General features: G+C 36.5%; 1 protein-coding gene across 11 annotated transcripts in view; it reads right to left on the reverse strand.

Moving 5' to 3' along the window:
* FAM227B (family with sequence similarity 227 member B) overlaps nucleotides 1-15,824 on the reverse strand; it is a 240,266-nt gene that overhangs the window by 158,839 nt on the left and 65,603 nt on the right. For all 11 annotated transcript variants that reach the window (XM_058427720.1, XM_058427717.1, XM_058427722.1 and 8 more), the window contains one exon: nucleotides 5,118-5,244. In XM_058427720.1, coding sequence (XP_058283703.1) covers nucleotides 5,118-5,244 — 127 coding nt within the window. The remainder of the gene's footprint in view (nucleotides 1-5,117; nucleotides 5,245-15,824) is intronic.

Genomic DNA, 15,824 nt, shown 5'->3' on the forward strand with positions numbered 1-15,824 from the left:
ACACCAGTGTTTTCTTCCAGGCTGTGAATTTTCTTTTCATTTCTATTAACAGTGTCTTCTGAGTAACAGAAGTTCTTAATTTTGATTAAATACAATTTGTCAAGATTTTTCTTTTTCTTTTTTTTTTTTTTTTTGAGACGGAGTCTTTCTCTGTCCCCCAGGCTGGAGTGCAGTGGCGCGATCTCGGCTCACTGCAAGCTCCACCTCCCGGGTTCACGCCATTCTCCTGCCTCAGCCTCTCCGAGTAGATGGGACTACAGGCGCCCGCCACCACGCCCGGCTAATTTTTTGTATTTTTAGTAGAGACGGGGTTTCACCATGGTCTCGATCTCCTGACCTAGTGATCCACCCGCCTCGGCCTCCCAAAGTGCTGGAATTACAGGCTTGAGCCACCGCGCCCGGCCAAGACTTTTCTTTTATGCACTATGCCTTTGGTGTCTTAGCTAAGAAATTGTGCCTAACCTAATGTCACAAAAATGTCTTTCATGCTTTCTTCCAAAAGTTTTATAGTTTTAAGTTTTACACTTAGGGCTATAATCCGTTTCAGTTAATTTTTGCGTAGGTTAGAAGATTTGAATCAAAGTTTATTTTTCAACTTACGGATATCCATGAGCTCCAGGACAATTTTTTGAAAAGACTACTCTTTTCCATTTAGGAAGATCTCAGCCATTACCTTCTCAAATATTTCTTTTATAATATATTCTCTCTTTTCTCCTTTAGGGATTCCAATTACATATATGCCTGACAGTTTGAGGTTGTCTTACAGCTCTTGGATGCTCTGTTCTGTACTTTTCACTCTTTTTTTCTCTTTGTGTTTCTGTTTGGGTAATTTCTCTGATCTATGTTCAAGTTAATGGATTCTTTCCTTGGGTGTGAAAAGTTTATGTGATAAGTTTGTCAATGACATTCATCTCTGTTCATGTGTTTTTCATTTGATCCTTTCTTAGAGTTTTCAATGTCTCTGCTGAAATTACACATCTAAGTATGCATGTTATGCACCTTTTCCACTAAAGCCTTTCACATATTAATTATGGTTATTTCAAATTTCCTGTCTGATATTCCAATATATGAGCCTTACCCGAAACTGATTCCGTTGATTGCTTTTTCACTTCATGGTGTTTTCTTTTTCTATGGCTTTTTTGCATACCTTATAATTTTTGTTGAAGACCAAATATATTATGTAGTGTAGTAAAGATGAGGTAAGTAGTTTTCATGCCTGAAAATGGGCTTCTTCTTTTGCTCAAATTTAGTGTGAGAAACTGACCAAATCTAGTCTAGAATAAACTGTGTTTATGTTTTCTTGTTGCTATTATTACTTTTAGTACTGCATATGCTTCAAATTCCTCTTAGGATGGGAACTATTATTCCACAAGTGTTTTGTTGTGTTTGTCTGTTTGTCTATCAACTTTAGATCTTCTCTTTGTGCCTTCTTCTCAAAAACAGTATTTTTATACACTACTTTCCCCTCTCTCAGAAATAAACTGCTGATATTTGTTAATTGATGTTTGTTAGATGGGTGGCAATGGGATATCCTCCGTTGCCCTGAATCAGCTCAGTGATGGGCTATGTTACTGTGTCTTGGAGTGGGGTCTTCTCAATGATCCAGACTTGCTCCAGCTGTAGCACACCTCTAATATTTTGGACCTAGTATGTAGTCCTGGCCTCAGAAGTAGAGGGTTTTTTCTCTGCTTCTTTCTTGTAGGTAAATCAGGTCTTCACCAGTTCTTTAAGGACAACAGGGTATGCTGTCCCCATGCCAATACTTAAAAAAATTTTTATTGTTATTTTTTACATAAAGTAGGGGCTTTATCCCTTTCCTTCAGTGACTGCTCTTCCATTCTCCCAGACATTCTCAGGATTGTCACACTATCCCTAAGCTTTCTTATGAGGTCCATGGTGTAAAACATAAATGTAGGGCAACTTCTCTTTTATCCGCACACTAATCTATGCTCAGCTTTTAGCAATTCACTAAAAATTTCTGCTAAATTGTTCTTACTTGATTTTATGGCAAAGTACTGCATCTCCTCCAGGTAAACAAGGCTTGCATCCCCTCTCTGCTTGGTGGCTACTTTTTAAAAATAGATTTTGGATTGGTGCCTACAACCTCTGATGGGTTCAGGAAAGGTTTTGAAATTGCAGATAGTTCAGTGTTTTTTGGTAGAAGGGAGGGAGCAATATATTTTTAGCTATCTAAATCCTAGGCAGAAGCCATAAGTAATGGCACAGGTTTTAATTTTGCTTTTTGTAAGGCTGGGATGTGGAATTCAGTCATAAAGCTTGTGACATAGTCTAGCCAGTTATACAAAACCTTAATGTGTCTCTGTGGTGGGCAGAGGTAGCCTTCAAAATCATCCATGTTCTAATCCCCCAAAACTATGAATATGACTTGTTATATGGTAAAGGGGACTTAAGGGAGAAGACAGAATTAAGTTTTCTAATTGGCTGACCATAAAATAGGGTGATTATATTGTTCAGGCAGGCTCAATGAATTCACAAGAATCCTTAAATGTGGAAGAGAGAGGCAAAGCAGTCAGTGTCAAAGTGATGTGATATGAGATCAGACACTTATGGCTTTGAAAATGGAAAAGGGCTATAAGGCAAATACAGAGAGCTTTTAGAAGCTACAAAGAAACAGATTCTCCCAAAAAGCCTCTAAAGGAACACATCTCTGTCAGTATCTTGATTTTACTCCAGTTGGACTTCTAATTTCCAGAACTGTAAGATATACATTTGTGTTGTTATAAATTACTAAATGGCAACTTGTTACAGCAGCAATAGAAAACTAATACAGCTTCTTGTGATCCTTTTTTTCTCTGATTGTGTATAAGTTTAGTTGTGAAAAAATGAACCAAAACTAAAGCCAGTTGTTAATGAAATTAATGGAACTCAGTATACTGTGAAGAGCCTAAGAAAGTGATTACTTCATCCTGAAGAAGAATATATGATACATTAAAGAGAACATTGAATCTAGTATTTTACATCTGTAATACAAACATTTCCTCGACAAAGAAATAAAAATATGTTTTATAAAACTCTTTCAACAAGTGCTTTTGCCAGCACGAAACAGTCACAAATGAAAGATAAAAATCTATTTGAGTCACAAATATAAATTGAGAAAATCATTTATGAGAATTAGACTCAGAAAACATGTGATTCTTGATGGATATAAACTGTAAGAGAAAGCAGTGTAAGAGAAATCTATACAAAGATATTAATGATTAAATAAATCATAGAGGCTTTACTGCAGCTACTATTGCCTTTGTTTTCAACTTAACTTTTCGTTAATTCATATAAATATTCAGAAAATGAACAAATCATAAATGTATAGCTCAATTAATTTTTTACAAATTTAATATATAGTGCTCACATAACGAGCACCTAGGAGTCCTCTGTTCTAGTTACTATCCATTCCAAGGGTAACTATTAGTCTCACTACTAACACAATAGATTAGTTTTATAGATTTATTTTTTTAAGTGTCGATATAATGAGTTATCTTTTTATTTTTTTAATTTTTTATTATTATACTTTAGGTTTTAGGGTACATGTGCACAATGTGCAGGTTTGTTACATATGTATGCATGTGCCATGTTGTTTTGCTGTACCCATTAACTCGTCATTTAGCATTAGGTATATCTCCTAATGCTGTCCCTCCCCCCTCCCCCCAACCCACAACAGTCTCCGGAGTGTGATGTTCCCCTTCCCGTGTCCATGAGTTCTCATTGTTCAATTCCCACCTATGAGTGAGAACATGCGGTGTTTGGTTTTTTGTCCTTGCGATAGTTTGCTGAGAATGATGGTTTCCAGTTTCATCTATGTCCCTACAAAGGACATGAACTCAATCCTTTTTTATGGCTGCATAGTATTCCATGGTGTATATGTGCCACATTTTCTTAATCCAGTCTATCGTTGTTGGACATTTGGGTTGGTACCAACTCTTTGCTATTGTGAATAGTGCCGCAATAAACATACGTGTGCATGTGTCTTTATAGCAGCATGATTTATAGTACGTTGGGTATATACCCAGTAATGGGATGGCTGGGTCAAATGGTATTTCTAGTTCTAGATCCCTGAGGAATGGCCACACTGACTTCCACAATGGTTGAACTAGTTTACAGTCCCACCAACAGTGTAAAAGTGTTCCTATTTCTCCACATCCTCTCCAGCACCTGTTGTTTCCTGATTTTTTAATGATGGCCATTCTAACTGGTGTGAGATGGTATCTCACTGTGGTTTTGATTTGCATTTCTCTGATGGCCAGTGATGATGAGCATTTTTTCATGTTTTTTGGCTGCATAAATGTCTTCTTTTGAGAAGTGTCTGTTCATGTCCTTTGCCCACTTTTTGATGGGCTTGTTTGTTTTTTTCTTGTAAATTTGTTTGAGTTCATTGCAGATTCTGGATATTAGCCCTTTGTCAGATGAGTAGGTTGCAAAAATGTTCTCCCATTCTGTAGGTTGCCTGTTCACTCTGATGGTACAAGAAAACCTAGGCAATACCATTCAGAACATAGGCGTGGGCAAGGACTTCATGTCTAAAACACCAAAAGCAATGGCAACAAAAGCCAAAATTGACAAATGGGATCTAATTAAACTAAAGAGCTTCTGCACAGTAAATCTCTTGATAAATGTTCTAGGATAGAGTTTTGCTTTCCTTTAGCTTTTCAATCCTACCATTTTCACCTACACACACACAGTGATTCACAAACAGGTTTTCCTTGATTAATGTTCTCTGAGAAATTAAATTATTTCTAGATTTTAACCTAAATAATACTAGTTGCTAATTAAATGTAAGTAGTATTCTAAAAGCAGTTTAAAACATGTATGGTCCAAGTATAGTACATACATGGTATGACTTTATTTCTGTGACATTTCAGTTTTCCGTAATAATTCTATTGATTATAAGATATTTGGCTCTAAATTTAATAAGTAATTAATTATGGTATAATGAAATTTTCAGAAGAAAATAAATAACATTTATTTTAACACATGGGTACTGCTATGGCATGCTTTGTAAGAAAAAGAACTACCTATATTTTTGGATGGAATAAATAAAATACTGCAACCCCAAAATTTTAGAAACCAAAACAATGATCAATATTTAAATGATATATTCATACCTGAACACCAAAGAAAAATGTTATTCCCTAGATCTTCTTTAAATTCATCATTAAAGAGGTAACTCGATTCTGGAAATGCTTCATGGAACGTTGCATATATGGCTTGTGCCAAACAATCAGGATATATCTACCAAAATAAAATCATATTAGATTAATTTTATATTTTTAGATTTTAATATATGTCAGCTGTCAAAGAAATTATTTTTTAAATTTGCCTTACAATTTATTAACCGAATAAAAATTCGCCATTTTTTAAATTCTAAAATCACATTTATATAAATTAATGTACATCACTATGCCTGAAAGCTAAATTTTAACTAGAATATGTTTCAGTAGGGAGCAATGCCACACTCTCCACTCCCTCCAACTACCTGGAAATTAAATTTCTTTGGTTTCCTTATGATTTTAAATTTTAGTTTTTAAAACTAGTTTTACATTTATTTAATATTTTTAACTTTTATTTTATATTCAAGGGTACATGTGCAGGTTTCTTATATAGGTAAATTACATGTTAAGGAGGTTTTGTGAACAGATTATTTCTTTTTATAAACATTTCTTTATATATATATATATACCACATTTTCTTTATCCACTTGTTGGGTGATAGGCATTTAGGCTGGTTTCATATTTTTGCAATTGCAAATTGTGCCGCTATAAACATGCATGTGCAAGTGACTTTTTCATATAATGTCTTTTTTCCTCTGGGTAGATACCCAGTAGTGGGATTGCTGGATCAAACGGTAGTTCTACTTTTAGTTCTTTGAGTAATCCCCATACTGTTTTCCATAGTTGTTTTATTTGTTTACATTACCACCAGCAGTGTAAAAGTGCTCCCTTTTCACCACACCCATGCCAACATATATTATTTTTGGAATTTTTAATTATGGTAATTCTTGCAGGAGTAAAATGGTATCATATTTTGATTTTGATTTGTATTTCCCTAATAATCAGCGATGTAGTGCAGTTTTTCATATGTTTGTTGGCCATTTGTATATCTTCTTTTGAGAATTCTCTATTCATGTCTTTTGTCCACTTTTTAATGTAATTATTTGTTTTTTTCTTGCTGATTCGTTTGAGTTTCTTGTAGATTCTGGATATTAGTCCTTTGTCGGATGAATAGTTTGCAAACATTTGCACCCACTCAGGAGGCTGTTTACTCTGCCGATTGTTTCTTTTGTTGTGCAGAAGCTTTTTAGTTTAATTAAGTCCCACCATCTGTTTTTGTTTTTGTTGAATTTGCTTTTGGTTTTTTGGTCATGAACTCTGCCTAAACCAATGTCTAGAAGAGTTTTTCCAATGTTATCTTCTAGAATTTTTATGGTTTCAGGTCTTAGATTTAAGTCTTTGAGCCATCTTGAGTTGACTTTTGTATAAGAGACAAGGATCCAGCTTTATTCTTCTACATGTGGTTTGCCAATTATCGCAGAACCATTTGTTAAATAGGGTCTCCTTTCCCCACTTTATGTTTTTGTTTGCTTTGTCAAAGATCAGTTGGCTGTAAGTATTTGGCTTTATTTAAGTGTTTTCTATGCTCTTCGATTTGTCTACTTGCCTATTTTTATACTAGTACCATGGTGTTTTGGTAACATAGCCTTGTAGTATAGTTTGAAGTCGGGTAATGTGATGCCTCTAAATTTGTTCTTTTTGCTTAGTCTTACTTTGGCTTTGTGGGCTTTTTGGTTCCATATGAATTTTAGAATTTTTTCTAGTTCTGTGAAGAAAGACGATGTTATTCTTATGGGAATTGCATTGAATTTGTAGGTTGCTTTTGGCAGTATGATCATTTTCACAATATTGATTCTATCCATCTGTGAGCATGGGATGTGTTTTTATTTGTTTGTCTCATCTGTGATTTGTTTCAGCAGTGTTTTATAGTTTTCCTTGTAGAGGTCTTTCACCGCCTTGGTTAGTTATATTCCCAAGTTATTTATTTATTTATTTTATTTATTTATATTTGCAGCTGTTGTAAAAGAGACTGAGTTCTTCATTTGATTCTCAGCTTGGTTGTTGTTGGTGTATAGCAGTGCTACTTATTTGTGTACATTGATTTCATATCCTGAAACTTTAGTGAATTAATTTGTCAGATATAGGAGCTTTTTGGATGAGTCTTTAGGGTTTTCTAGGTATACAATCATATCAACAGAAAACAGTGACAATATAACTTCCTTTTTACTCATTTGGATGCCCTTTATTTCATTCTCTTGTTTGATTGCTCTGGCTAGGACTTCCAGTATGTTAAATAGAAGTGGTGAAAGTGGGCATCCTTGTCTTGTTTCAGTTCTCAGGGGGCAATGCTTTCAACTTCTCCCCATTCAGTATAATGTTGGCTGTGTATTTGTCATAGATGACTTTATAACCCTGAGGTATGTCTCCTCTATGCCAATTTTGCTGAGGGTTTTAATCATAAAGTGATGCCGGATTTTGTCAAATAATTTTTCTGCATCTATTGAGATAATCACATGCTTTTTAATTTTGTTTTTGTGATGTATCACATTTATTGACATATTGATGGTATGTTAAACCATCCCTGCATCCCTGTTATGAAACGTACTTTATCGTGGGGTATTATATTTTTGATATGCTGTTGGAATTGGTTAGCTAGTATTTTGTTGATGATTTTTGCATCTATGTTCATCAAGAATATTGGTCTGTAGTTTTCTTTTTTCGTCATGTTCTTTCCTGGTTTTGGTATTAGGGTGATTCTGGCTTCATAAAATGAATTAGGGAGGAGTCCCTCTTTCACCATCTTTTGGAACAGTTTCAGTAAAATTGGTACCAATTCTTCTTTAAATGTCTGATACAATTCAGCTGTGAATCTATCTGATCCTCAAATTTTTTTTTGGCAATTTTTTTATTACTGTTGCAATCTCAGTACTTGTTATTGCTCCGTTCAGAGTTTCTATTTCTTCCTGATATAATCTAGGAGAGTTGGATATTTCCTGGAATTTATCCATCTCCTCTAGATTTTGTAATTTGTGTGCATAAAGGTGTTCATAGTAGCCTTAAACGATCTTTTGTATTTCTGTGGTATCGGTGGTAATGTCTCCCATTTTGTTTCTAATTGAGCTTACTTGGATCTTCTATTTTCTTGCTTAATCTTGCTAATGGTCTGTCAAATTTGTTAATCTTTTCAAAGAATCAACTTTTTGTTTTGTTTGTCTTTTATACTTTTTTGTTTCAATTTCATTTAGTTCTGCTCTGATCTTTGTTGTTGATTTTCTTCAGCTGGGTTTGGGATTGGTTTGTTCTTGTTTCTCTAGTTCCTTGAGATGTGACCTTAGATTGTCTATTTGTGCTTTTTTAGGCTTTTTGATATAGACATTTAACGCTATGAACTTTCCTGTTAGCATGGCTTTTGCTGTGTCCCAGAGGTTTAGATAAGTCATGTCAGTATTATTGTTCAGTTCAAAGAATTTTAAAATTTTCATCTTAATTTCATTGTTCACCCAAAGATCATTCAGGAGCAGATTATTTAACTTCCATGTATTGGTATCATTTTGAGGGTTCCTTTTGGAGTAATTTCTAATTTTATTCTACTGTGGTCTGAAAGAGTACTTCATATAATTTTGATTTTCTTAAATTTATTGAGACTTGTTTTGTGGCCTATCATATGATCTCACCAGAAGGGAGCAGGAGTAGCTATTCTTATATCAGACAAAATAGACTTTAAAGCAACAGCAGTTAAAAAAGACAAAAAGAGACATTTATATAATGATAAAGCAATCAGTCCAACAGGAAAATGTCACAATCCTAAATTTATATGCATCTAACATAGGAACTCACAGATATGTATAACAATTATTACTAGGCACAAGACATTAGATATACAGCAACACAATAAAAGTGGAGGACTTCAATACTCCACTGACGACACCAAACAGGTCATCAAGATGGAAAGTCAACAAAGAAATAATGGACATAAATTATGCCCTAGAACAAATGGACTTAATAGATATTTACAGAATAGTCTACCAACAACTTCAGAATATACATTCTTTTCATCAGCAGATGGAATTCCAGTACTATGTTGAACAACTGGTGACAGTGTGTATCCTTGTCATGTTCCAGATCTTAGAGGAAAAACTATCAGTTTTTCCCTATTCAGCATGATACTAGCTCTGAGTCTGTCATATACGGTTTTTACTATGCTGAGGTATATTACTTATATCACCAATTTTTTGATAATTTTTATCATGAAGGGATATGGAATTTTATCAAATGCTTTTTTTCAGCATCAATTGAAATGATCATATGGTTTTTATCCTTCATTCTGTTAATATGATGTATCACACTGATTGATTTGCATATGTTGAACCATTCTTCCACTGCAGGAATAAATGCCACTTGGTATTGATGAATGATCTTTCTAATGTACTGTTGAATTTGGTTTGTGGTATCTTGTTGAGGATTTTTGCATCAATATCCATCAGTGTATACTGGTCTGTAGTTTTCTTTTCTTGATGTGCCTTTGTCTAGTTTTGGTATCCAAATAATACTGCCTTGTAGAATGAGTTTGGGAGTATTCCCTCCTCCTCTCTTTTTTTGAAATAGTTTGAGTAGAATTGGTATTAGTTCTTCTTTGAATGTTTGGTAAAATTCAGCAGTGAAGCCAGCAAGTCCTGGGCTTTTCCTTACTGGGGTACTTTTTATTATGGCTTTGATCTCATTACTTGGTTTGTTCAGGATTTGAATTTGTTCCTGGTTCAATCTTGGGAGGTGGTAGTGTTTAGAAGTCTGTCAATTTCCTCTAGATTTTCTAATTTATTGGCATACAGTTGCTCATGGTAGCAACCAATAACCCTTTGACTTTCTGCAGTATCAGTTGCAATGTCTCCTTTTTCATTTCTGATTTGTATCTTGTCTTTTCTACTTAGTCTGGCTAACGATTTAGAAAATCTAACAAGTTAGATTTTTCTAACTTTTCAAAAAACAAACTTGTTTTATTAATCTTTCTTATCATTTGTTTTCATTTCAATTTCATTTACTTCTGCTCTGATCTTTATTATTTATTTTCTTCTCCTAATTTTGGGTTTGGTTTGCTCCTGCTTTTCTAATTCTTTAAGACACATTATTAGACTGTTTCTTTGAAGTTGTTCTTTATTGATGTAGGCACTTACAGCTATAAATATGCCTCTTAGTACTGCTTTCACTCTATTCCATAGATTTTGGCATGTTGTGTTTCCATAGTCATTTGTTTAAAGAGATTTTTCAAATTCTTTCTTAATTTCTTCATTGACCCACTGGTCATTAGGAGCATACTGTTTAATTTCCACATGTTTACTTTCAAAATTTCTTCTCGTTATTGATTTGCATATATATTTTTAAATTGTTATATTCTCTTGCTGAATTGACCCCTTTATTATTATGTAATAACCTTCTTTGTTTCTTCTTATAGTTTCTGTATTTAAGTCTATTTTGTCTGATGTAAGTATAGCAATTCCTCTTTTTTTGGTTTCCATTGGCATAGAATACCTTTCTTCATACCTTTATTTCCAGTCTATGTGTATCTTTATAGATGAAGCGTGTTTTTTGTCAGCAACAGAACAATGAGTCTTGTTTTTTCATCCATTCAGCCAGTCTTTTAATTAGAGTTTAGTCCACTTACACTCAATATTATTATTGGTAAGTAAGGGCTTACTTCTGTGATTTTGTTATTTGTTTTCTTGCTCTGTGGTCTTCTCTTCCTTCTTTCTTTGCTCCTGTCTTCCTGTAGTGAACGTGATTTTCTCTGGTGACATGCTTTAGTTTCTTGCTTCATATTTTTTGTGTATCTACTGTATGTTTTTTGGTTTGAGGTTACCAGGAGGCTTGCAAATACTATTTTAAACCCCATATTTTAACCTGGTAACAACATAACACTATTTCCATAAACAAACTAATAAAAACTCAATGTTTTAAATTTCTCCCCCCACTTTTTAACTTTTTGTTGTTTCTATTTATATCTTACTGTATTATGTCTTAAAAAGTTGTTGAAATTATAATTTTTGAATGGTTCCTCCTTTATTTAGTCTTTCTACTTAGGATAAGAGTAGTTTACACACAACAGTTGCAGTATTTTAATATTCTGTGTTTTTTCTGTGTACTTACTATTACCAGTGAATTTTGTAAATGTAAGTGATCACTTATTGCTCATTAATGTTTTTTCTTTCTGATTGAAGTCCTCCCTTTAGCATTTCTTGTAGGACAGGTCTGGTATTGCTGAAATCCCTCAGCTTTTGTGTGGGAATATCTTTATCTCCCCTTCATGTTTGAAGGATATTTTTGCCAGATATACTACTTTAGCATAAATGTTTTTGTTCCTTCTGCACTTTAAATATATCATTCCATTCTCTTCTGGCCTATAAGGTTTCCACTGAAAAGCCTGCTGCCAGATATATCGGAGCATTATTGTATGTTGTTTCTTTCTTTTATCTTGCTGCTTTCAGGATCTTTTCTTTATCCTTGACCTTTGGGAGTCTGATTATTAAACATCTTAAGTAATCTTTGGGTTAAAGCTGCTCAGTGTTCTATAACCTTCTTGTACTTGGATATTGATATTTTTCCTTTAGGTTTAAGGAAATTGTCTATTATCCCTTTCAATAACCTATCTACCCCATCTCTTTCTCTACCTCCTTTTTAAGGCCAGTAACTCAGATTTGCCCTTTTGAGGCTACTTTCTAGATTCTGTAGGCATGTTTCATTGTCTCTTATTCTTTTTTCTTTTGATTTCCTTGTGTGTTTTCAAATAGCCTATCTTCAAGCTCACTAATTCTTTCTGCTGCTTGATCCATTCTGCTATTTAAGGACTCTGATGCATTCTGCAGTGTGCCAATTGCATTTTCAGCTCCAGAATTTCTGCTTCTTTTTATTTCTATCTCTTTGTTAAATTTATCTGATATAATTCAGATTCCTTCTCTGTGTTATCCTGAATTGATTTGAGTTTCCTCAACACAGCTATTTTTAAATTTCGTCTCAAAGGTCACATATCTCTTTCTCCAAAACTGGTCCCTGGTGCCTTATTTAGTTAATTGCTGAAGTCTTTTCCGGGATGTGTTGATGCCAGTTGATGTTCTTTGGTGTCTGGGCATTAAAGAGTTAGGTATTTATTGTAATATTCACTGTCTGTGCTTATTTGTAGCTGTCCTACTTGGGAAGGCTTTCCAGATACTTGGAAGAGCTTGGGTGTTGTGATATAAGCTGTATCTACTTTAAGGGACACCCCAAGCCCAGTAACACTGTGGTTCTTGCAGACTTGTGGAGGTAATTCTCTGAATTACCAGGCAGAGACTTTTGTTCTCCTCCCTTACTTTATCCCAAACATACAGAATCTCTCTTTCTGTTCTGACACCTAAAAATGTAGGTGGACTGACACAAGCACTCCTGTGGCTATCACCATTATGACTGCTTTGGGTAAGACCTGAAGCCAGAACAATGCTGGGTCTCACTGAAGGCCTGCAGCAATCACTCCCTAACTACTGTGTATGTTTGCTCAAGGCCCTGGGGCTCTACAATCAGCAAGTGGCAAAGCCAGCCAGGCCTGTGTCCTTCCCTTCAGGGTGGCGAGGTTCCCCAGGCCCCTGGTAGGTCCAGGTGTGCTGCCTGGGAGCCAGAGACTAAAGGAAAAAACCTTAGAGCTGGCACTCAAACCACAAGATGCAGTCCTTCCTACTCTTCCCTCCCCTTTCCAAAGGCAGTGTCATCTCACCCTGTAGCCACTGCCACACCATGCTATCAGGGATATTGCCAGACTATCACCAATGTTCCCTTAAGGGCCACAGGCTCTTAAATGAGCTCTTGTTGAATGCTGCCTGGCCTGGGACACAACCTTCAAGGAAGTCGGCTTCTCTCTGGCCAAGGGCAGGTCCAGAAATGCTGCCCAAGAGTCAAGTCCTGGAACTGGGGACCCCAAGAGCCCACCTGGTGCTCTCCCCACCTGTGGCCATGCTGGTACCTAAAGCCAGCAAGTCTCAGAGTATCACCCAGGGCCCTCAATGTAGTACTTGGGTATTGCTGCTAGTTATTCAGGGCTCAAGGGCTCTTCAGTTAGCAGGTGATAATGCTGCCAGGATTGGGCCCTTTCCTTCAAGACAGTGTGCTCCATTTTTGCCCAGGGTGTGTTTAGAAATGTCATCTGGAAACTAGGGCCTGGAATAAGGGCCTCACATCTCTGTCTGATGCCCTATCCTGCTGCGGCTGAGCTGGTATCCAAGATGCAAGTCAAAGTCCTCCCCACTCTTCCCTCTCCTTTCCTCTAGCAGAAGGAAGGGGTCTTTTTTGGAGCTGTGAGCTGTGCAGCCTGGGATTATGAGAGAGGTGATGCCAGTACTCCCTTGGCTGCCCCTACTGATGTGTCACTATATTGTGTGCACACTGTAGTCCATTGTCTCTGGACCTCGTTCAGTAATAGGTCTTGCTTAAGAGTCGCAGTCCTTATGGCCTAGACTTTCAGATTTACTTGGAGACACAGAATGTGTAGCCCTCTGTGGCAACGTTTGCAGGTTCTCAAGTTCTGACAACTGGGATCCACAATTCCCCTCTGTCTAGGGCTGGTTTAAATGCTCCCTCCGTGGGCCAGTATCAGCTGAGTTTGGCTTGGTTTTCTTTCTGCTCTAACAGGACAGCACTGAGTTAACTGCCTCACAATGTTGTGTTCTTTCCCCAGCACCCAGAAATGCTCTCTGCACTACACTGCCACTGCTGGAGGTTGGGTAGGGGTGGTGTTCGTGATTCCAGACTGCTTTTCCTATCTCTTCAGTGCTTCTTTCAGTGACATGAAGGTAAAACTAGGCACTATAAGTACTTGCCTGATTTTTGTTTTTATGAAGGTGTTTTTTTCTGTGTAGATAGTTGTTAACTTGGTGTCCTTGTCGAGGGACAATCAGTGAGGTTTCTATTCTGCCATTGTGCTCTGCCTCTTCCTGTTTTATCTTAAACTAGAATAGCAACTTATGCTTCTTTTCTGTTTGCTAGGTGGATTTTTCTCCATCCCTTTACTTTGAGCCTATCGGTATCACTGTATGTGAGATTGGTCTCTTGAAGACAGCATGCAGTTGGGTCTTCTTTATTCAACTTGCCACTCTGTCCCTTTCAATTGAGGCATTTAGCCCATTTACATTCAAGGTTATTATTGATATATGCAGATTTAATCCAGTCATTGTGTTTTTAGCTGGTTATTATGCAGACTTCTTTATGTGATTGTTTTATAATGTCGTTGGTTTAGTGGCCAGTAAAAACCTTTCCTTTCCATATTTAGCACTCTCTTCAGGACCTCTTATAAAGCAGATTTGTTGGTAGTGAATTCCCTTAACATTTGCTTATCTGAAAAAAACTATTTCTCTTTCAATTATGAAGTTTAGTTTGGCTGGATATTAATTCTTGTTTGGAAATTCTTTTAAGAATGTTGAATACAGGCTGCCAGTCTCTTCTGGGTCATAGGGCTTTTGCTGGAAGGTCTGCTGGTAAATTGGTGAGGTTTCCTTTGTAGGTGACTGCCTCTTCTCTCTAGCTGTCATTAATGTTTTTCTTTCTTGTCAACCTTGGAGAATCTGATGACTATGTGACTTGGAGATGGTCTTCTTGTATAGTATTTTGCAGTTCTTCACAGTTCTTGAATTTGAATGTTGGCCTCTCTAGTGAGGTTGGGTAATTTTTCATAAACAATATTCTGAAATGTTTTCCATGCTGCTTGCTTTCTCTCCCTCTTTCAGGGACGTCAATGAGTCATAGATTTGGTCTCTTTACATAATCCCATATTTCTCGAAGGTTTTGTTCATTCTTGTTCATTGTTTTTTCTTTGTATTTGTCTGACTGGTTGATTTTGGAGAATCAGTCTTTGAGCTGTGAAGAGTCTTTCCTCAGCTTGGTCTATTCTGCGTTAATACTTGAAACTGTACTCTGAAATTCTTGAAGTGAGTTTTTCAGCTGTGTCAGTGCTGCTTCTTTTTAAAAATGGCCATTTTGTCTTTTACCGCCTGTATCATTTTATTGTATTCCTTAGAATTCCTGGATTGAGTTTCAATGAATTCTTTTTAATCTGTATTCTAAATTCTGTATCTAGAATTAGGTTATTATTGATGCAGATTTGACCAGCTCATCGAGTCTTGACAAGTGACCCGGGAACCATTTCATCCTGATTAAGAACCATTGTTGGGGAACTAGTAAAGTTGTTGGGAGGTAAGCAGTCTATCTTTTTGAGTTCCCAGAGTTCTTGCACTTGTTCCTTCTCATCTTTGTGAGCTGATGTTTCTTCAATCTTTAAAGTTGCTTTCTTTGGATTTTTTTTCTTTTATCTTACTTGATTTTGTCAGGGGTTTAATTGTGGTATAAGGTGGGTTCAGTTTACTGACTTTGTTTCTGAAAGAAATTAGGCTATACAGCTCAGCTCAGCACTCCTGGGCAGGGTGCTGTAACTCTGGAGAGCTGGTATCCTGCCCCAGCTTTGTTCCCAGGCCCCTTGAGGTTAGAAATCTGCTGTGCTGGTGGGCTAAAGTGTTCTTGGGCCACAGGCCACAACACTCTGATGTGTGCTGCCAGCAAAAGCACTTCATCAGACAGGGGCCATTCTGCTGGAACTCTTGATGGCCAGGCACTGTTTGCCACTGCAAGAGCTTTAATGTAGGCTCCCGGGAGGCAGCCCATTTGGGCATCCAATGCCATACTGCAAGCAACCATGGACAGGCTGGACCCAAGGAGAGGCTGACAGACAGGGGGGCACTCAGGTCAGACTGG

This window comes from Hylobates moloch, unplaced genomic scaffold (assembly GCF_009828535.3).
Source record: "Hylobates moloch isolate HMO894 unplaced genomic scaffold, HMol_V3 SCAFFOLD_14, whole genome shotgun sequence".
NCBI classification, from domain to species: domain Eukaryota; kingdom Metazoa; phylum Chordata; class Mammalia; order Primates; family Hylobatidae; genus Hylobates; species Hylobates moloch.